At 45.3% G+C, this 19,503-nt stretch overlaps 1 protein-coding gene across 1 annotated transcript in view; it reads right to left on the bottom strand.

The window, feature by feature from the left end:
• Nucleotides 1–19,503, bottom strand: part of DSTYK (dual serine/threonine and tyrosine protein kinase) — a 60,859-nt gene that overhangs the window by 24,166 nt on the left and 17,190 nt on the right. Inside the window, exon 2 of the mRNA XM_056119169.1 lies at nt 8,934–9,322. Coding sequence (XP_055975144.1) covers nt 8,934–9,322 — 389 coding nt within the window. The remainder of the gene's footprint in view (nt 1–8,933; nt 9,323–19,503) is intronic.

The following is a 19,503-nucleotide window of genomic DNA, read 5'->3' as shown; positions in this document are numbered from 1 at the left end:
AGAGAGAAGTACTATACTCCGTTGATCTATTAATAAGAATAAAACTCAGAATACCTCAGTCTACCATGTTAGAGACAAAGCAAGGAAGTGCTGCTATGGGAATCGTAACAGTCCAGAGCTTGGCCATGGGGGCACTGGGGTGCTGAAGGCACTCTTCCACCAATCTGGGTGTCACTTACAAAAAAAGCTCACTCTGGGCTAGGGAGACAGCTCAATTGGAGCACTTGCTTTGGACGCTGGAGTCTGGGGTCTGATCCCTGGCACCACATGGTCCCCTGAGCATAGGCAGGAGGGACACTCACTCACCCAGCAACAGAGGGTGTGGCCCAAAAACAAAGTGCTCCTGGGGCTGGAGAGATAAAACAGCAAGGAGGGCTCTGGCCTTGCATGAGACTGACCCACGCTCGATTCCTGGCACTCTGTATGTTTCCCCGAGCAACGCCAGGAGGAATTCCTAAACGCAGAGCCAAAGGCCTGCGAATTGCTGGGTGTGACCCAAAAACTAAAAAAAGAAAAAGTTTCACTTCGTGAAAATTCATCAAGCTGTTTAATGAACAACATATTGTCTTTCGTGTATGTATGACATCTCAACAAAACAAAAAATGAAGTTATCAGATCTTGAAAGCTTATCTGAAATAGAAAAGATAAATTGGTTATATTCCTTCACACTTATTCATTTTGATTTATCATATTTCAGCAACAGGGAATTTTGGTTAAAAGAATTTTTTTTTCTTTTTGGGTCACACCCGGCGATGCACAGGGGTTACTCCTGGCTCTGCACTCAGGAATTACTCCTGGTGGAGTAATTACTCCTGGCTCAGAGGACCATATGGGATGCTGGGAATTGAACCTGGGCCTTGAGCATGCAAGGCATATGGGATGCTGGGAATTGAACCTGGGCCTTGAGCATGCAAGGCAAATGCTCTACCCACTGTGCTATTGCTCCAGCCCCAGTAAAAAAATTTTTAAAAATTCAAAACCTGGACATTTTCCTTTTGTGAAATCTTACTAAGGACTGGGAAAGCCTGGAGAGGGGTTAAGGAACATTCCTTCATGTACCCCCTCAAAAGAGCTGGAAAATGTCAACTTAGAGCATTCTTGAGGGAGGAAAGAAGCGAGAGGGGATGGGAGAGGAGAGGGATGTCAGGGTCACCCCCGGCAGGGTTCAAGAAACCATGCACGTCAAGTCTCCTCCCCATGGCATGAAGAAAGAAGAAAGAGGAGAAGAGAGAGAGAAGAGGGTGTGAAGAGGAGAGGGAACTGAAGAGCAAGGGAGCAGGAGAGGAGAGAGATGTTCCATGTCAGGGGGTCACGCCGGCCATGTGCTGTCCAGGCTTTTTTTTTTTTTTTTGCTCTTTGGGTCATACCCGGTGATGCTCAGGGGTTCCACCTGGCTCTTCACTCAAGAATTACCCCTGGCAGTGCTTGAGGACCGTATGGGATGCTGGGGTCAAACCCGGGTTGGCCGCGTGTAAGGCAAACGCCCTACCTGCTGCGCTACCACTCCGGCCCCCTACCCGGGCTTCTGCACAAACCTCATGCACTCCGTCCACTGAGCACTCTGCCCGGCCTGGCCTGAGTGTCACGTTTTGATTCTCTCACTGCTGCAGAGCACAAAGGTCTCACTTTCCTCAGCAAAGACCTAGGCTTGAATCGAAGGTAGGTCAGGCAGGTCAAATGACTCCTCTGGCTGCCGCTCTGAACGCCCCAAAACTCACAGTGCTTTTTTAGCATCTTTCCCTTTGTAATCTGAGCAAACATCTATAAATGTATCTCCTCTACATTTGTATATAAATGTATCTCCTCTACATCATATAAATGTATCTCCTCTACATTATTGGCCTCAACCAATAAGAACTTTAGTATTTTAAAATTGCTGTTTCTGGTCGGGAAACTAATCTGACGCTCACGCTGCTGCGCAGAACAAAGTCCCTTTCACTACCCTGCCCCAAGCTGAAGCAGGAACTGCTTCAGTTACACAACTGCACAAATAGCACAGTAACTACACGCAGCAATTAAAGATTAGAAGAGAATCCCAAGAAATGACAATCTGTAATGAAACAGACAATCACAGATAAAAAAAATTTTTTTAAATATTCATTTTAAAACTGCAATGCTAGGGGCTGAAGCAACAGCACAATGGGTAAGGCATTTGTCTTGCACACGACCAACCCGGGTCCAATTCCCAGCATCCCATATGGCCCCCCAAGCACCCCCAGGAGTAATTCCTGAGTGCAGAGCCAGGAATAAACCCTGAGCATCGCCACGTATGACCCAAAAAGCAAAAAACCGAAAATAAAACTGCAATGCTGAGTTTGGGACCTTGGCTCATGAGCACATGCCTTGTTTGTGTGCATCCCTGGATTTGAACTGAGAACTGATAGCCACTCCTGGGCATCTGTACATGCCCCCACAACAAACAGAAAAGCAGCAAAATTGCAATGAGATCCTGCACTAGACACTTTCCAAAGATGTGAATTAATCAATTTTATTAGAGGACTTTTATGGGGAAAAAAGCCTAAGTATTCCAAGCCAAAATAAGTCGTTCAGAAGACTTTCAAAGGGACAGAGAGAGGGAGGGAGAAAGGGAGAGAGAGTGGAAGGGAGGGAGGGAAGGAGGAAGGGAGGGAGGGAAAGAGAGACAGAAAGAGACGAGGACAGGGTGGGGCAGAGAGAGCATGACAAGGTGTGTGTTGCAGGGACTAAACCTGGGGCATCCATCTCTACCACTAAAATACATTCACAGGCTTTTCATTTTTGCATGTGCATCAGAACCATCAGCCAAACCTGCCATGTTCACCTGGTAAAATTACTTTCTCCCCTTCATTTTTTAGGGGGGGGGATGCTCTGGGCTGTGCTCAGGGATCACTCCTGGCAGGCTTCCCTTTCTGTTTAAGCAGACATGAGTCATCACAATGGGACCATATGCAGGCAAGCACCTTAACTCATAAATTATCTCTCCAACCCAAGACAACTTCCTTTTTAAGAGAGGACTGACTTTTTTCTTTATATGTGCAAATTTATTATACTTTAAAAGGGGGGGGGGTTGAATTCACAGTTTTCTAGTGGTAGGAATGGCCTGAAATATTACCACTGAAAAAGAAATTTTCCACTCCTAAATATATCCTGCATTAAACAAAAACGGATAGGAAGCTAGCGCCCCGTTCTCTTCCCTCCATTCCCTAATGAACCCTCGCCACTGGTCTCACTGTTCTAACCTGCAAAAGCAGCTGGAGACCAAGAGCCTGGCAGCAGCGTGAGCAGCCTGGAATGTGGGACGTGATTCTGCGACACTTAGGGGAGAGGTGACTCATGCCTCAAAGTCTAAAACAAAAAGGGAAGCCAGCACTGTCTCCTGGAGACAGGGAGTAGAAAATAATGATGATGATGATGACAATGATGACGATGATGACAATGATGATGATGATGATGATGATGATGATGATGATGATGATAAAGAGAAGATGAATCTGAGCTGGTCTGAGCCCAATTATGGCCACCTGAGTGAGAAGTCCACCCTCAGCCTGTTTCCCGGAAAACCCAGTTCCTGAGCCCAGACCAGAGTCTGGTTCTTGGCTGGAGAATGATGCCTCACTCCCTACTTCAAACTACCTTTCAATAACCAAAGATAGTATGAGGTAAAAGGGCTCTCCTTGCATCCTCTTGGCCCCAGTCTGAATCCCCCGTCACACAGGGTTTCCCAGGCACTGCCAGGGGTCACCACTAAGCAAAGCCAGGAAAAACCCCTGGGCACCACTGGGAGTCCCCCCAAATAAAAGCAACAAAGAACTTCTTCTTAACTTTTTATAACATTGCCAGGGAACAAACTCTGGGATACACACACTGCAGAGGGGAACCAACTTTCACCTGAGCTGAGCACAAAGCGATGAAAAAACATGTAATTCCTAACCCAAAGAGAAAGAATCTCTGGAAATCATGAGAAGATCCCCTAATTCCCATTTTGATCACAGTGCATTTCTAAGGAGACTTCTCTTGCAGAATGCATTCTGCCTGCCCACATCTGTAGGACCTACAGAAGTTGCACAGAAGCTAACAATTTTCTCCACAAGACTAGGGATGCCAAACAGAAATATTGCTAGGTTACAATGAAGTTACCTTTGTAACTTTTGCCTTTGCTATAGACTGATGCTGTTTTAAACGCTCAGCAGCGATCACGCATCACTGAAGAAAACGAAGAACACTGGTGCTTACTGGCAAGAAACTGTTATTCTATGGCTCATGGCACATTACCAAAACTCAGTGATAGCTAAAAAGGATTATACTGGTTCAAACAAAAGACAGTCACGTACTCAAGCTAAATTTGGTAAGTAGCAGGTGTTTTCGCTTTCCCTACAATTCTGAAGTCTTAGGCTTACATCACATTGGGAAAAAATATATATATACACATAACATGTAGTATACATATAAAATACATATAAATTGTATACATATACAATACATATAAAATATATGTCACGATATAATAATCCTGCCCTTCTGCAACAACTCAGCCTAGAGCTCAATTCCTGTCTCCATATTCTGCCCATTTTTATTGTCAATTCACTTCCCAATCTAACCAACAAAGAAGTTGAAGGGTTTTTCTTGTTTACTCATACACGGAGTCGATTCTTTTTGAGAAAGAAGGGTTTTCTATGTGCCTCATATTATGTTAGGTGCTTTACATAGACACTCTTATTTATGGCTAAAAGATGAGATCATTCCCCTGTCTTACAAGTAAGGTACATCATCAGTGAGAGTCAAAATCTAAACCTAGCTTCACTTGACTACTCTGACTGTGTTAAAACTGTCACTATCACTGTCCTCCCATTGTTCATCGATTTGCTCAAGTGGGCCTAGTAACGTCTCCATTGTGACAATTGTTACTGTGTTTGGCATGTCGAATACATCACGGAGAGCTTGCCAAGCTTTGCCGTGTGGGCAAGATATTTTCAGTAGCTTGCCGGGCTCTCCGAGAGGGATGGAGGGAGGCAGGTGCCCTACCCACTGTGCTATTGCTCCACAGTAACTAAAAATCCATCTGTATAGGGAATTGTAGGGGCTAGTACCAGGGAAACGTAGGGCTCTGTGTTTATAAAGTATGAACTGGAGGGGCTGAGACACTGAATAGTGGGTAGGGCACTTGCCTTGCATACTGCTGACCCAGTTTCAACCCGGGGCACCCCATGTTGTCCTTCAAGTACCTCAGGGAGAGATCCCTGAGTGCAGAGCCAGGAAAAAGCCCTAAACCCAGTCCAGTGTGGCCCCAAAACAAAGACAAAGAGAAGTGCAACTCTGTTACAAAGTAAAGGTCTGGCCATGAAACAATGAAGAAAAACCATGAGATATGACCAAGGAAGTCAGAGAGAAGCTATTTTTAACAGTCCAAAATACAGAATCTGTGCCTTGTGAGAATACTTACAACTGCACAAATAGCATAGTAACTACACGCAGCAATTAAAGATTAGAAGATAATCCCAAGAAATGACAATCTGTAATGAAACAGACAATCACAGATGATTTTTTTTTTAAATATTCCTTTTAAAAGTGCAACCCTAGGGGCTGGAGCGATAGCACAACGGGCAGGGCATTTGTCTTACGCTACCAACCTGGGTCTGATTCCCAGCATCCCATATGGCCCCAAAAGCCTCCACAGGAGTAATTCCTGAGTGCAGAGCCAGGAGTAACCCCTGAGCATTGCCGGGTATCTCCCTGAGGGAGATACAAAGGCAACTACAAAGGGTAGAACTGAAAACTAAAGAAGCCATCATTAGCAGCAGGCAGGGAAGCTGCGGGAATCCTATTTTTTTTTTTTTAATTTTTATTAAGTGAAACACCATGAGGTACAGTTGTAGACTTACAAATTTTTGTGCTTGGGTTTCAGTTATACAATGATTGAGTACCCATCCCTCCACCAGTGCCCATTCTCCACCACCACTGATCCCAGTATCCCTCCTACCCCCCACCCTCCCCATTCCACCCTGCCTCTGTGACAGGGCAAGGAGTCCTATTTTAAATCATTTCTGCTACTTGCTCCTTTTGGTTGGGTTCTCCCCCCGCCCCCTGTATTAGGGTCATGCCCAGAGGTGCTCAGGGGTCACTTCTGGTACAACTCAGGGGACCATATGCTGCTGCTGATCATACTGGAGTCTGTCTCATGCAAGGCAAGTGCCTTCATGCCTTCACTCCAGCTCGCTCACTCGCTTGCTCTCTCTCTCCCCCTCTCTCTCTGGCTTTTTATGCCTTTTTTTTTTTTTTTTTTTTTGCTTTTCGGGCCACACCTAGTAAGGGGTTACTTACTCCTGGCTCTGCACTCAGGAACCACTCCTGGCAGTGTTTGGGGATTATATGGGATGCGGGGATTGAACCTAGGTCATCGCGTGCAAGGCAAACACCCTACCCACTGTACTATTGCTCTGGCCCCCTTTTTCTTAAAAAGGTTCATAAGAAACACAAACAAGATTGATGGAAATTGGCTGCCAACTGGAAAAATGACTGTTTTTAACACTAACTGGGGTTTCAGAGAAAGGCTCAATAGTGTTCCCCCACTAAATCATGAACCGGGAATCTTAGGGTCCCAGGAGTAAAAAGCTGGGAACAGCAAGCACTACAGGTTCATGGGAGTTAGCCAACTTGGGAACAATCTGAAAATGGCAAATTTATGAGGACTTTAAAGTGACATAGTAGAAGAATGACCATTGTACAAGAGCACAGGGGGAAATTCTGCTTTGATAATTTGACAGTAGAAAATGAACATCACATTTCCTCTAATTTAATCTTGATTTCCTTTGGCTAAATGTTTCCTTTCTTTACCACTCCCTTTACAAATCAGATGGAAGGTCTCTTTAGAGTTAATTCACTGGTCCTAAAAATAACTGGAGCTAAGCAAAAAGATCACTCTCACAGGCACAAAAAATTCTTCAAGGTAGCTGTGACATGCTTCCAGCAGGGAGCTGGGCATCAGTGCTGTATTTTATGAGAAAGGAGCCTGACAATGGCGACAGAGCAGTGCCAAGTTTATACCCCTTGATGTTGGCCTTTCTGAGACTCGCATCAAAGGGTTATAAACTTAGAACCACGGGGGATTCGTGACTATTTCTACATCCAAACCACTAGAGAATGAAGTGGGTCCTAGGAAACACTGATTTAAACCTTAAAAACCATAAAAAATCAGAAAAGAAGAATTCCAGAAAAGAGATGATTCTTTCAGAAAGAGATTTTATACTTCAACTGTGCTAAGAGAAAGCTGATTTGTCATCTCAACTGCCCGACCCAGTAAGCTTCTCAGCTGTTCAGCAGTCTGAAGGGTTAGCGCCTATTCAGAGCAGGCAATGGCATCTCAGCTCTAAAATGTGTGCTCAGATATAGCACTGTAGCACTGTCCTCTCATTATTCATCGATTTGCTCGAGCGGACCCAGTAACGTCTCCATTGTGAGACTTGTCGTTACTGTGTTTGTCATATCAAATACATCACAGGTAGCTTGTCAGGCTTTGCTATGCGGGCGAGATACTCTCGGTAGCTTGCCGGGCTCTCCCAGAGGGGCAGAGGAATCGAACCTGGGCCAACCGGGTCAGCCGCGTGCAAGGCAAACACCCTACAGGCTGTGCTATCGCTCCAGCCCGTGCTCAGATATGTACCTGGGAAATGGCTCTCACTTGCCTTCCATTGACTTTTTACACATTAACTCAATTCACGGTACAGAAGAGAAGGGGCATTATAAATTAAAACATGTAGGAGACTGGCACAATAGTACAGCGGAGTAGGACGTTTGCCTTGTACGCTGCTGACCTGGGCATCCCATACGGTCAATCCCGGCATCCCATCACGGTCACGGTCCTCCCGCTGTTCATCGATTTGGTCCAGCAGACCCAGTAACATTGTGAGACTTGTTACTGTGTTTGGCATATAGAATACATCATGGGGAGCTTGCCAGGCTCTGCCGTGCAGGCGAGATGTTCTCGGTAGCTTGCCGGGCTCTCCGAGAAGGGCGGAAGAATTGAACTCGGGTCAGCCATGTTGGCTGCGTGTAAGGCAAACGACCTATCCGCTGTGCTATCACTACAGCCCGGCATCCCATATGGTCCCCAAACACTGCCAGGAGTAATTCTGAGCGCAGAGCCAGAAGTAACCCCTGAGCATCACTGGGTGTGACCGAAAAAGCAAATAAATAAATAAAATATGTAAAGAGAACTCAAAGAAATCAGTAAAATGACCAGCCTCTCCTATAAATAACTTGATTCTTATTCCAAGACTTTTTAAATTGGTTTTGGGGCCACACTCAGTAGCACACAGGGCTTACTCCTGGCCCTGCACTTAGGGATCATTTCTGGCAGGGCTTGGGGGCCATAGGGGGTATCGGGGATGAAAGCCATGTTAAACACATGCAAGACAAGCGACCCACCCGCTGTACTAAGTGGCCCCCAAGACTGGTGTTTTTAGTGTTTTAGTTTTTTTTTGGGGGGGAGGGGGGTACTTGAGGCCACACCTAGCAGTCCTCTCAGGGATTATTCCTGACTCTGTGCTCAGGGGAACATTCCTAGGCCTCTAGCACGCAAAGCCCAGCCCACTGATCTATCTCCATGGCCCCATTATAGGCCCTTTCAGAAAGGGATGGCGAGATCTCTAATTTTCACCATTACTGCTCTGCAAAAGCATATTAAGATGCAAGTACAAGCTATTTTTAAAAGATAAGAGGGCAAGGAGACAAACTGCTTAGGACCTCATAAGCTGGGCGGGAAGATGGGCACTGTTAACCGTCTTGCGTGTTTTCAACTTCCTGTTTCTTCAAGTCAATCAACTGAAGCTCAAGATCCAGAATATATAGAGCTAAGATACTTTCTGACAAAGTTCAAACACAAGAGAAGGGTGTGTGTGTGTGTGTTTGTGTGTGTGTGTGTGTGTGTGCGTACACATGTATAAACACGAGATCGGTACCTGTAAGAGAGCATGGTGCATCATCACCTCCAGTTCAGCTAGAACATGGGCAGCATCCTCACTGTCCTCTTGGACTTCCAGGTCCTCCTCGGGGATGGTCTCCCACTTTCCCTCATGAGCAACCAACGTGTGCACTAGTTCATACTGGCCGGGGAGGGCCAGGCTGACCCGAGTCTGAGTCCCGTAGGTGAAGCGGAGGCGCCGAAGCTTGCAGCTCTCCTCACTGGCCGTCCTGGAGGTGGGAAGCACCTGCAGCCCCAATAGCAGGTTCAGCAGCTGACACTTGACATTACAGTCCTGGCCGAGGATCACGATGCAGGGGAGGCAGTCCACGATCTGCTGAAGGTACTTCTCTTCCTTAGGCGGGAAGGAAATGCAGCTCAGCTGGCCTAGTTGGGGAAGGGGAGGGTGGAGGAGGAGAAAGAAGTCAGAGAGAACAGTGAGGAGGGAGATCTACAGAGATCGCATTAGCATGTCAGGTTCTTCAGAGGAGAAATTTCTAGGAAGTTCTTGGTTGATGGAGAAAACCAGTTCAATCGGGGGGTGGGGGGGGAAGCTCCTGAAAGATCAACAGAACTCCCCTTCCGGGTTCATCCCCAAAGCTGTTTCTACCCAGAGAGTTGGGGGTAACCTCATTATCCTCTCTGCTTCCTTTGCACCCAGCAATCATTCAGCCTAAGGAGCCCGAAAGGCTCAGTCACAAATAAAAGCACAAGATCGTGAATCTGACTAAGCCAAAGAAAGATTACACTAACCAGGATCTGAGTCCAAAGAGAAACTATATTTGAGGTTGCCATCATAAAACCTTCTTGGGACCAGAGTGACGGTGCAGTGTGTAGGGCACTTGCCCTGCATACAGAGGACCCAGGTTTGATCCCCAGCATCATTTATGATCCCTTGTGCCCCGCCAGGAGTGGTCCCTGAGTACAGAGCCAGGAGGAAGCCCTGAGTACTTCTGGGTTTGACCCCAAAACATGAAACCTTCTTTGTGAAGGAAAATCTAATACTGAACATATAAGGTCCTTTTAAAAAAAAAAAAGGTTTTTTTCAATTGAGTCACCATGAGATACACAGTTACAAAGCTGTTCATGATTCAACACCCATGCATTTCCCACCATCAATGACCCCAGTTTCAGTGGGTGACCTCCCCCACCCACCCACCCCCAGCCTGCCTCTGTGGCAGGCACTTTTAAATGTCTCCACCATATGCAGCTTTAGCTTGTTATTTTCCTCATTCATGACATGTTTTGTAACTAAATGTATGAGAGTATCTTTAAACAAGGGTAAAAATAAAATGTTACTCAAGTCTGCTCTAGGGTATATTTCGATTTCTGTCAGCTGGTGACAGCATTCCAGCTGTCATTTTTTTTAACAACTGGAAACTCAATTATGATCAACATTTCCTAATCAAATCTTATTCCTTCAATTTTTAGATAAGACCTCACTGAGTACAGCAAAGGGAGAGAACAGTCTATTAGCAAGTCTGGAGCAATTGTACAGCAGGTAGGGCATTTGACTTGCAGTGTGTGTGTGTGTGTGTGTGTGTGACTTGCAGTGTGTGTATGTGTGCGTGCGCGTGCATACGCACATACAAACAGTTCAATTCCTGGGTTTGATCCCTGAGCAAATGATTCCCTGAGCACCACCAGGAATGATCCCTGAGCACAGAGACACCTAAGCCCTGAGCACAGCCCGTGTATACCGCCTCCTCACCCCCCTTCCACCAAAAAAAGAATAGTCTAATAATTTTATTCTAATAAAACCCAGGCAAATATGGGAAAGGCATGTGATCGACCTCAAAAAAAAAAAAGTTTTCTGTTTCTGCTTGGGGTCACACCCTGCTGTACTCACGGCTTACTCTTGGCTCTGTGCTCAGGGATCACTCCTGGAAGGCTCAGGGAATCATATGGAGTGCTGGGGATTGAACCCAGGTCAGCCAAGTACAAGGCAAGCGACCTATCTGCGATACTATCTCTCTGACCCTAAAAGATTTTAAATAGAAAAAAATAATTCCACTGACTAGAACGCTCAGATTCTGTCTGTTTGGGGCTACATGTGGCAGTGCTTTGGGGCTAACCCTAAGAGGGACCATGGCAGTGCCTGGGGGACCAGGGATTCAAAACAAGGTCAGCAGGGTGCAAGTCAAGCACCTAACTTCTATTTCCCCAAATCAGGACTCTCATATTTTGACCTGATCACTGTCCCACTTGTTCAGGGCTAGCACCATACCCATGTCTATAATACCGGCAACCTGGAAGTGCTCAGAGAGGAGCAGAGACGGTCCTTAGGTTGCAAGTAGGCCAATCTCTGTACCAAATACATAACTGAAATTTGGAGTGGAACCAACTGAAATAAGGATCACTTTAGTCAATAACCATGAACAGCTGTTTCCTTTGTTAAAGTATCAGAAATAAGAGAGGCCTAATTCGTTGAAGAGGTTTTTCTCCCTTAAGTAGAAAAAACCTATCTCCAATCTTCAAGCCTCCTCCTCCACAAACGGCACCATCAGAAAGTTTAAAGACACCTGCTCTTGGGGCCAAAGAGTAGAGTGAGCAGGGCACATGCCTTGCGCACAGCCAATACAGGATCAATCCCTGACACCCTATGTGGTCCCCTATGCACTACCAGGAGTAATCCCTGAGCACGGACACAGGACTAACCCCTGAGAATACCCAGGTGTGGCCTCCCCCAAACCCCCAAAAGGATAATAAGCCTATTTTCACACAGTTCCCCTCTGGGCAACTCATTAAGACCCCTCCTTTCCTCCCTGTCCATAAGACTGGCTTATACATACATAACAACACCAAACACTGAAACAAGGAAATCAACCCTCCTAAGCAAGAGAGATTCCTCTGAAAAATCTTGAGTGTTTCATTCTGTGCATCATCTAGTAAGCATGAAACCATAGGATTGGACTACTCTCTGACCTACAATCCAAAAGCAAGTGCTTATGTGGCAACACAGCAAGTAATAACTACAGGCTAGTCCAGAGACATTTCGGAGAACTTGTCTGCAGCTAAATACTTATTACAGTCCTCCTAGCTATCTGTTTACAATTATAAAGACCAGAACAATCATCAGATTTCTCGCTGTATCCTCTACATGACCAACACAGTTATATACCTGTTTGAGTTTTACAGCTGTAGCAGTGCTCAGGGCTGACTCCTAGCTCTGCACAAGGGATCGGTCCTGGTGCTCAAGGAACACATGTGCTTTGAGGGACTGAACCAGAGTTAGCCTTGAACGAGGCAGGACCTTAACTCCTGTCCTTTCTCTCTGGCCCCAACAGCTCTGAAGGCTTTTTAGGCAAGTGCAGTCAAATTGGAGAACTCTGGTCAACAGCTGTGGTTATCAAGCCAGCCCGGATGCCTTGATTGGTACAGAGCCAGCAGTAAGCCCTGAGCATCACCGGGTGTGGTCCAAAAACAAAACAAAAAATATTTTCAAAATATTTCCAGATAACTAAAGAAGGAACGACTGAGAAACTGGTCTACAAAACTGCTGTGAGTGGTTCCACCAGCTCCTTATAAAAGTCCGATGTATGATGAACAGTTTAGAAGCAACAGTCATTCCTAAAAGCCTGTCTGCCCCTCAGTTTCAGAGTGCAGAGTCAACAAAGAACAGCACCTCCTCACTGACCGTGCGGAATATAAGGACCACAGCCCCGGTACAAATAGTGAGAAGTCCAGCTGGGCCATCTTTACTTTCATTACACTTCCTACCCCCAGTATACTCTCAAATAAATGTTTAAGTGTAATTCACAGACAACCTTCATAACTCACGTAACAGAAGTTATGTAATTTAAAAAAAAAAACCCTAAAGGAGTTTTGCTACAGATACTGCTAGAAAACTTTGTAACAGAGAAGAACCAAGACCAACTGAACCATTTTTCAAGTCTGGCAGCACCCCGGGACAGACCTCACCATCACTTTTTCAGGATGTCATTACCAAAGCATTTATCTCACTCACGATTAGCTTATTCTGCAGGGCAGGGGAGAGAACCCTCCCGGGGTACTCAGGAGACAGTGCAGTGCTGGAGAGGGAACCTGGGGTATGCAAAGCATGCGCTCCAGGCCTCTGAGCCCTCTTGAGCTTTTTCATCAATCGTGTCCAAAAGATTCGTACAAATGCTGGAAAAAATGAGTTTGGAACTAGCCAGCTTCACTGCCTACAGCTGAATGGGAAGGCTACTTGGGCCAGGGGCAGGCACTTGGGCCAGGCCCAACCACTGGCCAGCTCTGACTCTGACGATTCATTTTTCTCAGTCTTGGATTTCTCATCTATGAACTGACGAAAACAGATCCAGTGTCTTCTATGAGCCACACCTGGCTGGCCTCAGGGACCAGAGGTGCCGCCAAGGCAGGACTGTTGGGACATGTTACCTGCTGTACTATTTCTCCATCCAGATTAAACCATTTTTAACCTTCCCAGTTCTAAATTCCAGGACACAAAAATTTCTAACTATTGAAAGAGAAATAAATGAGAGGCTGGGAGGTTCATCTGGTTATTTTTATTCTGAAGTGTATGTAACTTTTAATGTTGCACTCCTGAGCAGCTTTAAGAGAAGATCACAACGCTAAATCAACTTGCCAGGGGCTCTGAAGATCAAAGGCAGTTTTAGCTCTCTAGAGGTGAAGAATTGTGAACAGACAGTGGGAGGGAAGCAGAAAACCTGCTCCGAGCTGGAGCAGCTGCCACACTGACAGTTAAAGGCCCTTGGAGTTAATCGCGTTTCCTCTGTGATTAATGTAACATCATCTGCATTCGAGGCTGCCAGAAGGTAACAGCACGGCTCTCAGCGGGCAGGAGTGAGCCCTGCCAAACCCGGCTGCAGGAAATTCAAATTAAACCCTCCTAAGGATAAACCAAGACTTGTTCTTCCTTGATGGTTGCTCTTAAAAACATCATCTTAATCGAAAACAAAGGTTTCGATCTCAGAAAATAATTAAAGTACCAATTTTGGTACATTTGTTTTAGTTAACATTTACGGATTCATATCCATATAGATCATTTTAATGGCCTCATCTTTTTTAATCTGCACAATCCTACCACATAAAGACAATTAGCACCACCAAGAGTGACCCAGAGCACAGAGCCAGGAGTAGCCCCATGTCAAGTCTGGGTGTAGCAAAACTAAGCAGCAAAAAAACGGGGAAAGGGGAGTTCGGGGCAGCAGGAAGAAGCACGCTGTAAATGTAGGGTGTGGTGCCAAAAGAGAAGCAAAAATGGACATAAGTTTCTCCATTTATCGAGACCTCAGCACCATGTTAATACTTTGGTGGCACACAATGTCCCTAAGGGGTGACAAAATATGCCATCCAAAATATGACACTTTGACATAAGGACTACTTAGAGCTAAAAAATGCCTGGAAAGCAGCAGACAGAACTTCCCATTTTCTTCCTTAAAGCAGGACACAAACCCCCTTCTGGAAGATGCCCTTTTTACCTGGAGAGCAATAATATTCTTCGCATCAGAGTCTGCAAGGCAACTCAAGAGAAATCTGTACAAATACTCTTGCCAAAACCTTCTCTTCCTTCCTCACCTTCAGCTGCCTTTATCCAAGCATCTCTGTCTTGTTTACGTCTTCAAAATTTACTGCTCCTTCCCAACCCAGTATACAGATGTCTAACTCTGTTGCTTTGGGTCTATTTTCTTATTGCTGATCAACAATCTCAAACTTGGGAACCTTGTGTCCAGCCTCTGCACAAAGAATGGACAGAATAGACGGGGGTGAGGGCCGGTTAGAATTAGAACTGTGCAGCCTAAAGACCTCTGCAGCTGACATAACTCAACTCTGAGGCACAGACGCACACAGAATTTACCGGAAGTCATTCATACTTCAAATTTGCTTCCTTTCCTAGATCACTGCTCTACCAGTTCAGAGTAAAGCAAATGCGGTTATCAAAGCCCGCTCCTAAGTCCTTGGAGGGGCTGCAACTCTACCACTAAATTGGGGCCCAAGTAAAATCCCTAAGGGCTGAAAGATGGTAGTACAGTGGGTAGGGCATTTGCCTTGCACACATCCAACCCAGGTTCATTCTCTAGCACCCCATATGGTCCTCCGAGCCCTCCAAGAGTGATCCCTGAGCACAGAGCCAGGAGTAGCCTAATGTAGTCCAAAAACTAAATAACAAAATTAACAAAGACTAGTTCTTGCCCAACATTAAAAATTATGTCCAGACCACAGAGACTATACAGGATTATAGTCTGTTAAACAAAATGTTAAACAAAACTGACCCCTCTTTGATCCTGGCTCAACCCCAGCACTTTATATGGTCCCCTGAGCACGACCAGGCTGCTCCTGGGCACAGAGCCGGAGGCAGCCTCTGAACACCACTGGGTGCTTCCTTTCTAGATCCCTCAGCTCTAGAATACCTCTACACACACACACTCACAGAAATTCTATCACCACAATATCACCACACCGCTGTCCCCCAAGCCACACCTGAGCACAGAGCCAGAAATAAGCCCTGAGCACCGCCAGGTTATGGCCCAAAACACAAACAAACACACAAACAAAAAGCATTGACAGAATCTCCCTGCCATGACCCTCCATTTCAACCAGAAAGGAGTTATTCAAGCATATCCTTTGGATGCTACTAAATCATCTTCCCTCATAATGCGAAGGTGTCCTTGGTGGAACAAAAAAATAAACAAAACAGTCAAGGGGTTTTAAAGATAGCACAGGGTTAAGGTATACTTGCATTACATGCAGCTGACCTGAGTTTGATTCTCTGGACCCATGTGGTCCCTAGAGCCCCACCAGGAGTGATCCCTGAGCCCAGAGCCCAGAGCCAGAACTAAACCGTGAGTACAGCTACATATAACCCAAATAAATGAACAGAAAACAAAACAAAAATCCCTATCAGTCAAAAAATGAGAAAGTACATGCAGAAGAAACATTAGTGATTACCACGTTAAAAATATATATATATACATACATATACATACATATATATACACATACATACACACACATATATGCAACAGTGTGAGGTAAAATCTCATTGTGATTTTGATGTGTATTTCTCTAGATATCTGAACGAAACCCTTCCCTCTTTTTATCAGTCAGCATTACCCTTTTGTTTTGTTTGCGGCCACACCTAGTGATGGGGGAATCCCTTGCCATACTGTGCTCTAGCTAGACCTTCACTCCCACCCTAGTGATACCTTTCTGGACTTCTAAGAAGAGAAAACAGAAGGAAAGGAATGCTAATGACCTTTTTATGTCTCCAGTGACTCATTAAGTCAAATACTTTGTTTCTGGAGTAACGGCAATGGATCACACGATCCATCTTTCTGGACTGTTTTCCATTCCAATCAAACCAAGACTGGAAAGGCGAAAGAAGGTCAGTATTAGATGCAGTCCCTAGCCAAGGCTTTACAGGGTGTAAATGAAGTAACTCCCTACACCAGGGCCTTATTCTATCGCAACTCACAAAGCTGACAGGACTGGGGCCAGAGCAATGTTGTAGTAGGTAAGGCCCTTGCCTTTACACACAACTGACTAAGGTTAGAGCCCCGCAACCCATATGGTCGGTCCCCCACAGCCAGCCAGGAGTGATTCCTGAGCAGTCAGGAGTAAGTCCTGACACCACTAGGTGTGGCACAAAAACCAAAATGACAGATCAAAATAAAGCTGACAGAGTTTCAGAGTTAATACTTGTTCCTGATACCCAAAAATGTCTCTCCTTCAGGAGGAAGAGGAAAGTACCTGCCATAGAGACAGGCTGGGGGGCTGGTGGCAGGAGGGAAACTGGGGATATTGATGGTGGAAATGTACACTGATAGAGGGATGGGTGTTGAAACACTGTATGACTGAAACCCGGAACATGACCAGCTTGTAACTCTGTATCTCATTGTGATTCAATTAAAAAAGTTTCTAAGTATTTTTCAGTTAAAAAAAAAAGATTTCTCTCTTTCAGTAGTTTGTTTTGGGGGCTTTGGGCCACACCAAGTGTTGCTCAGGACTTACTCCTGGCTCTGTGCTCAGGGGTCACTCCTGGCGGGCACAGCAGACTATATGTGGTCTGTGGTGCCAGGCAAGCGCCCTACCCTCTGTACTATCTATCACTCCAGCTCCTCTCTCAGTAAAGTTTTAAACTCATTTTTATTATTCAACTCTAGAAGTGAATAAAATATAAAGAATTTTATAATCCCCTGAGGCAGTGACACAAATACCTATTTCCGCAAATAATGTTTTATAAAATATATATGCCAATAGTAAAAGATGAATCCAAAATTACATAATGAATGTTATACAGCCTACTATCAGCTTCAAAGAATTTAGGCATAAAAAATCCCAGTAACATGAAGGGATGGGTACTGGGACATTGTATGACTGAAGCCCAATCATGAACAACTTTGTAACTGTATTTCAGTGATTCAGTTAAAAAAAAAATCCAGGAACAGGGGCCTGAGCAACAGAGCAGAGGTAGGGCATTTGCCTTGCACACAGCCCACCTGAATGTGATCTCCAGTATCCCATATGGCCCCCAAAGTTCGCCAGGAGCAATTCCTGAGTACAGAGGCAGGAATTACCACTGAGCACCACCAGGTGTGGGCCCAAAAAAAAAAAAAAAAAAATCCAAGGAGCTGAGAAATAATCATAGCCAAGACTCATTTATTATTCCCATACAAATTCTCTGGTCTTGAGCAAAATGTAAAGGACTCTGAATTACAAAGGTACTTTCATTCAAGGAAAGCATGTTTAGGCAGCCCTGGTTTCAGTACCTGCAGGACCAAGCAGTACGAGGTATTTTGGAGTTGATATTTTGAGATTAAATATAAAATCTACATCTAAACAGCTCGAGTTTAAAGCTGAAAAGGCAACCTGGTAAAAGTATTGCTGGAGTTATTCTAGTTGGTGGTCATGTTAAAAATCCATTTCTTAAGCCAGTGCCAGGAAGAGAAAATACCTTCCCCCGCCCCTGCCCCCTCGGGATTGGGGCCCTTGGGAGACGCGTGTGAAGAGAAGAATGCATTCAACAGCCTGCTGACAAGTTCCTTTCCCAGCAAGGGCAAGACCACTCCCAGGCTGTCATGCTGCAAAGGAAACCAGGCAGGCAGCAGGGAGTGAGTCTGTGTTAGGGGATGTTGAGATGGACGGAGATCCTGAACACCCCACACTTCCTGGAGGGCTGAATCTCTTATTCAGAAGCCAGTATTTCACACCTAGGGAGGTAGCTCGACTGTACAGCACCTACCTTGCATGTGGGAATCCCTAGGTTCAAGCCCCAGCTCCAGAAACAAATCACAACCAGAAAATAACAATCCAATGGTAGGTTATGTGGCAAAACGCAAACTTAAAATTGGGGACAAATAAATCACAGGAAAAAAAATCCTAGGGGGTCTAGGGAATGACTCAGTGACAAAAAGCACCTGCCTTGCAAATAACGGGGAGTCTACAAGCTTGATCCCTGGTGCCTGTCACACGCACAAGGATGGTATGGCAGCTCCGCCATCAGATTTCCTGCGCGCCTCAACTGAAGCCACGGCCAGGAGTGCATCCCCCAACAAGTAAAACCAAGTTCAGCCGCCACCACAGCAGCAAAAGGAAGGGGGGAAATTAGACTGAAAAATGTTCATAATAACAGAAGGAGATTATATAAACCACAGTAAACTTTACATATACCTGCAGACAACAGAAACAAAAGAAAAAGGAAAGTTCTTTCTTGTTTTGAACAGCTTCTAAGACCTACCAAAGCAATGATGGGTACAAAAACTACCACAAAGGCAGGTGTGAGCTGTCAATAAACGTCAGGTTTAGGAGACAAGTATTTTCAAAAACAGGGTTAGCGGGGCCAGAGATTTAGCAGAGGGACTGAAGAGTTTGTCTTGCACGCCACCTACCCTGGATCTATTCCAGCACTACATATGGTCACCCAGCACCGCCAGGAGTGATCCCTGTATTGAGCCAGGAGTAAGTCCTCAGCATCACCCACCACGTGTGACCGCAAATCAAAACAAAAACAAAAAGCACAGACTTGCTCTTCAAGTCCATGTTCTCCCTTGAACATGTTTTGCTTGCCTATTCCCACTCTGGAGAAGACTCTGATTCTCTCCTGAACACACATTTCTCCTTTTCTCTCCCCTCACCTCTTTCTAAATAAGTTTCACCGGGGGAAGAAAAAAAAAACAGAATTATCAATGAAATCTTAGTGCACTTCTCCACAAAGGATCAGTTCATTATAAAAAAAAAAAAAAAAACAAAGGGGCTGGAGCAATAGCACAGCGGGTAGGGTGTTTGCCTTGCACACGGCCAACCCAGGTTCAATTCCCGGCATCCCATATGAGTCCCAGAGCACTGCCAAGAGCAATTCCCAAGTGCATGAGTAACCCCTGTGCATCACCAGGTGTGACCCAAAAAGCAAAAAAAAAAAAGAAGAAAGAAAGAAAGAAAAACAGGTGACTTTCAAAGCTACCCATTTTAGAAAATAGCTCAAAGGTCTGAAGCACAGGCCTTGTCTTGCAGGATCCCAGGATTCAATACCCAGCACCCCGTGAGTGCTACCTGCAGTAGCCCCCTGAGCAGTGTACCAGAAACCCCCACCCCCCATCCCAAAAAAA

The sequence above is a fragment of the Sorex fumeus genome, unplaced genomic scaffold (genome assembly GCF_029834395.1).
Source record: "Sorex fumeus unplaced genomic scaffold, SorFum_2.1 ptg000039l, whole genome shotgun sequence".
Taxonomy (NCBI): domain Eukaryota; kingdom Metazoa; phylum Chordata; class Mammalia; order Eulipotyphla; family Soricidae; genus Sorex; species Sorex fumeus.
The sequence above is the reverse complement of the archived record's forward strand: the minus strand, read 5'-3'. Positions and strand labels throughout refer to the sequence as shown.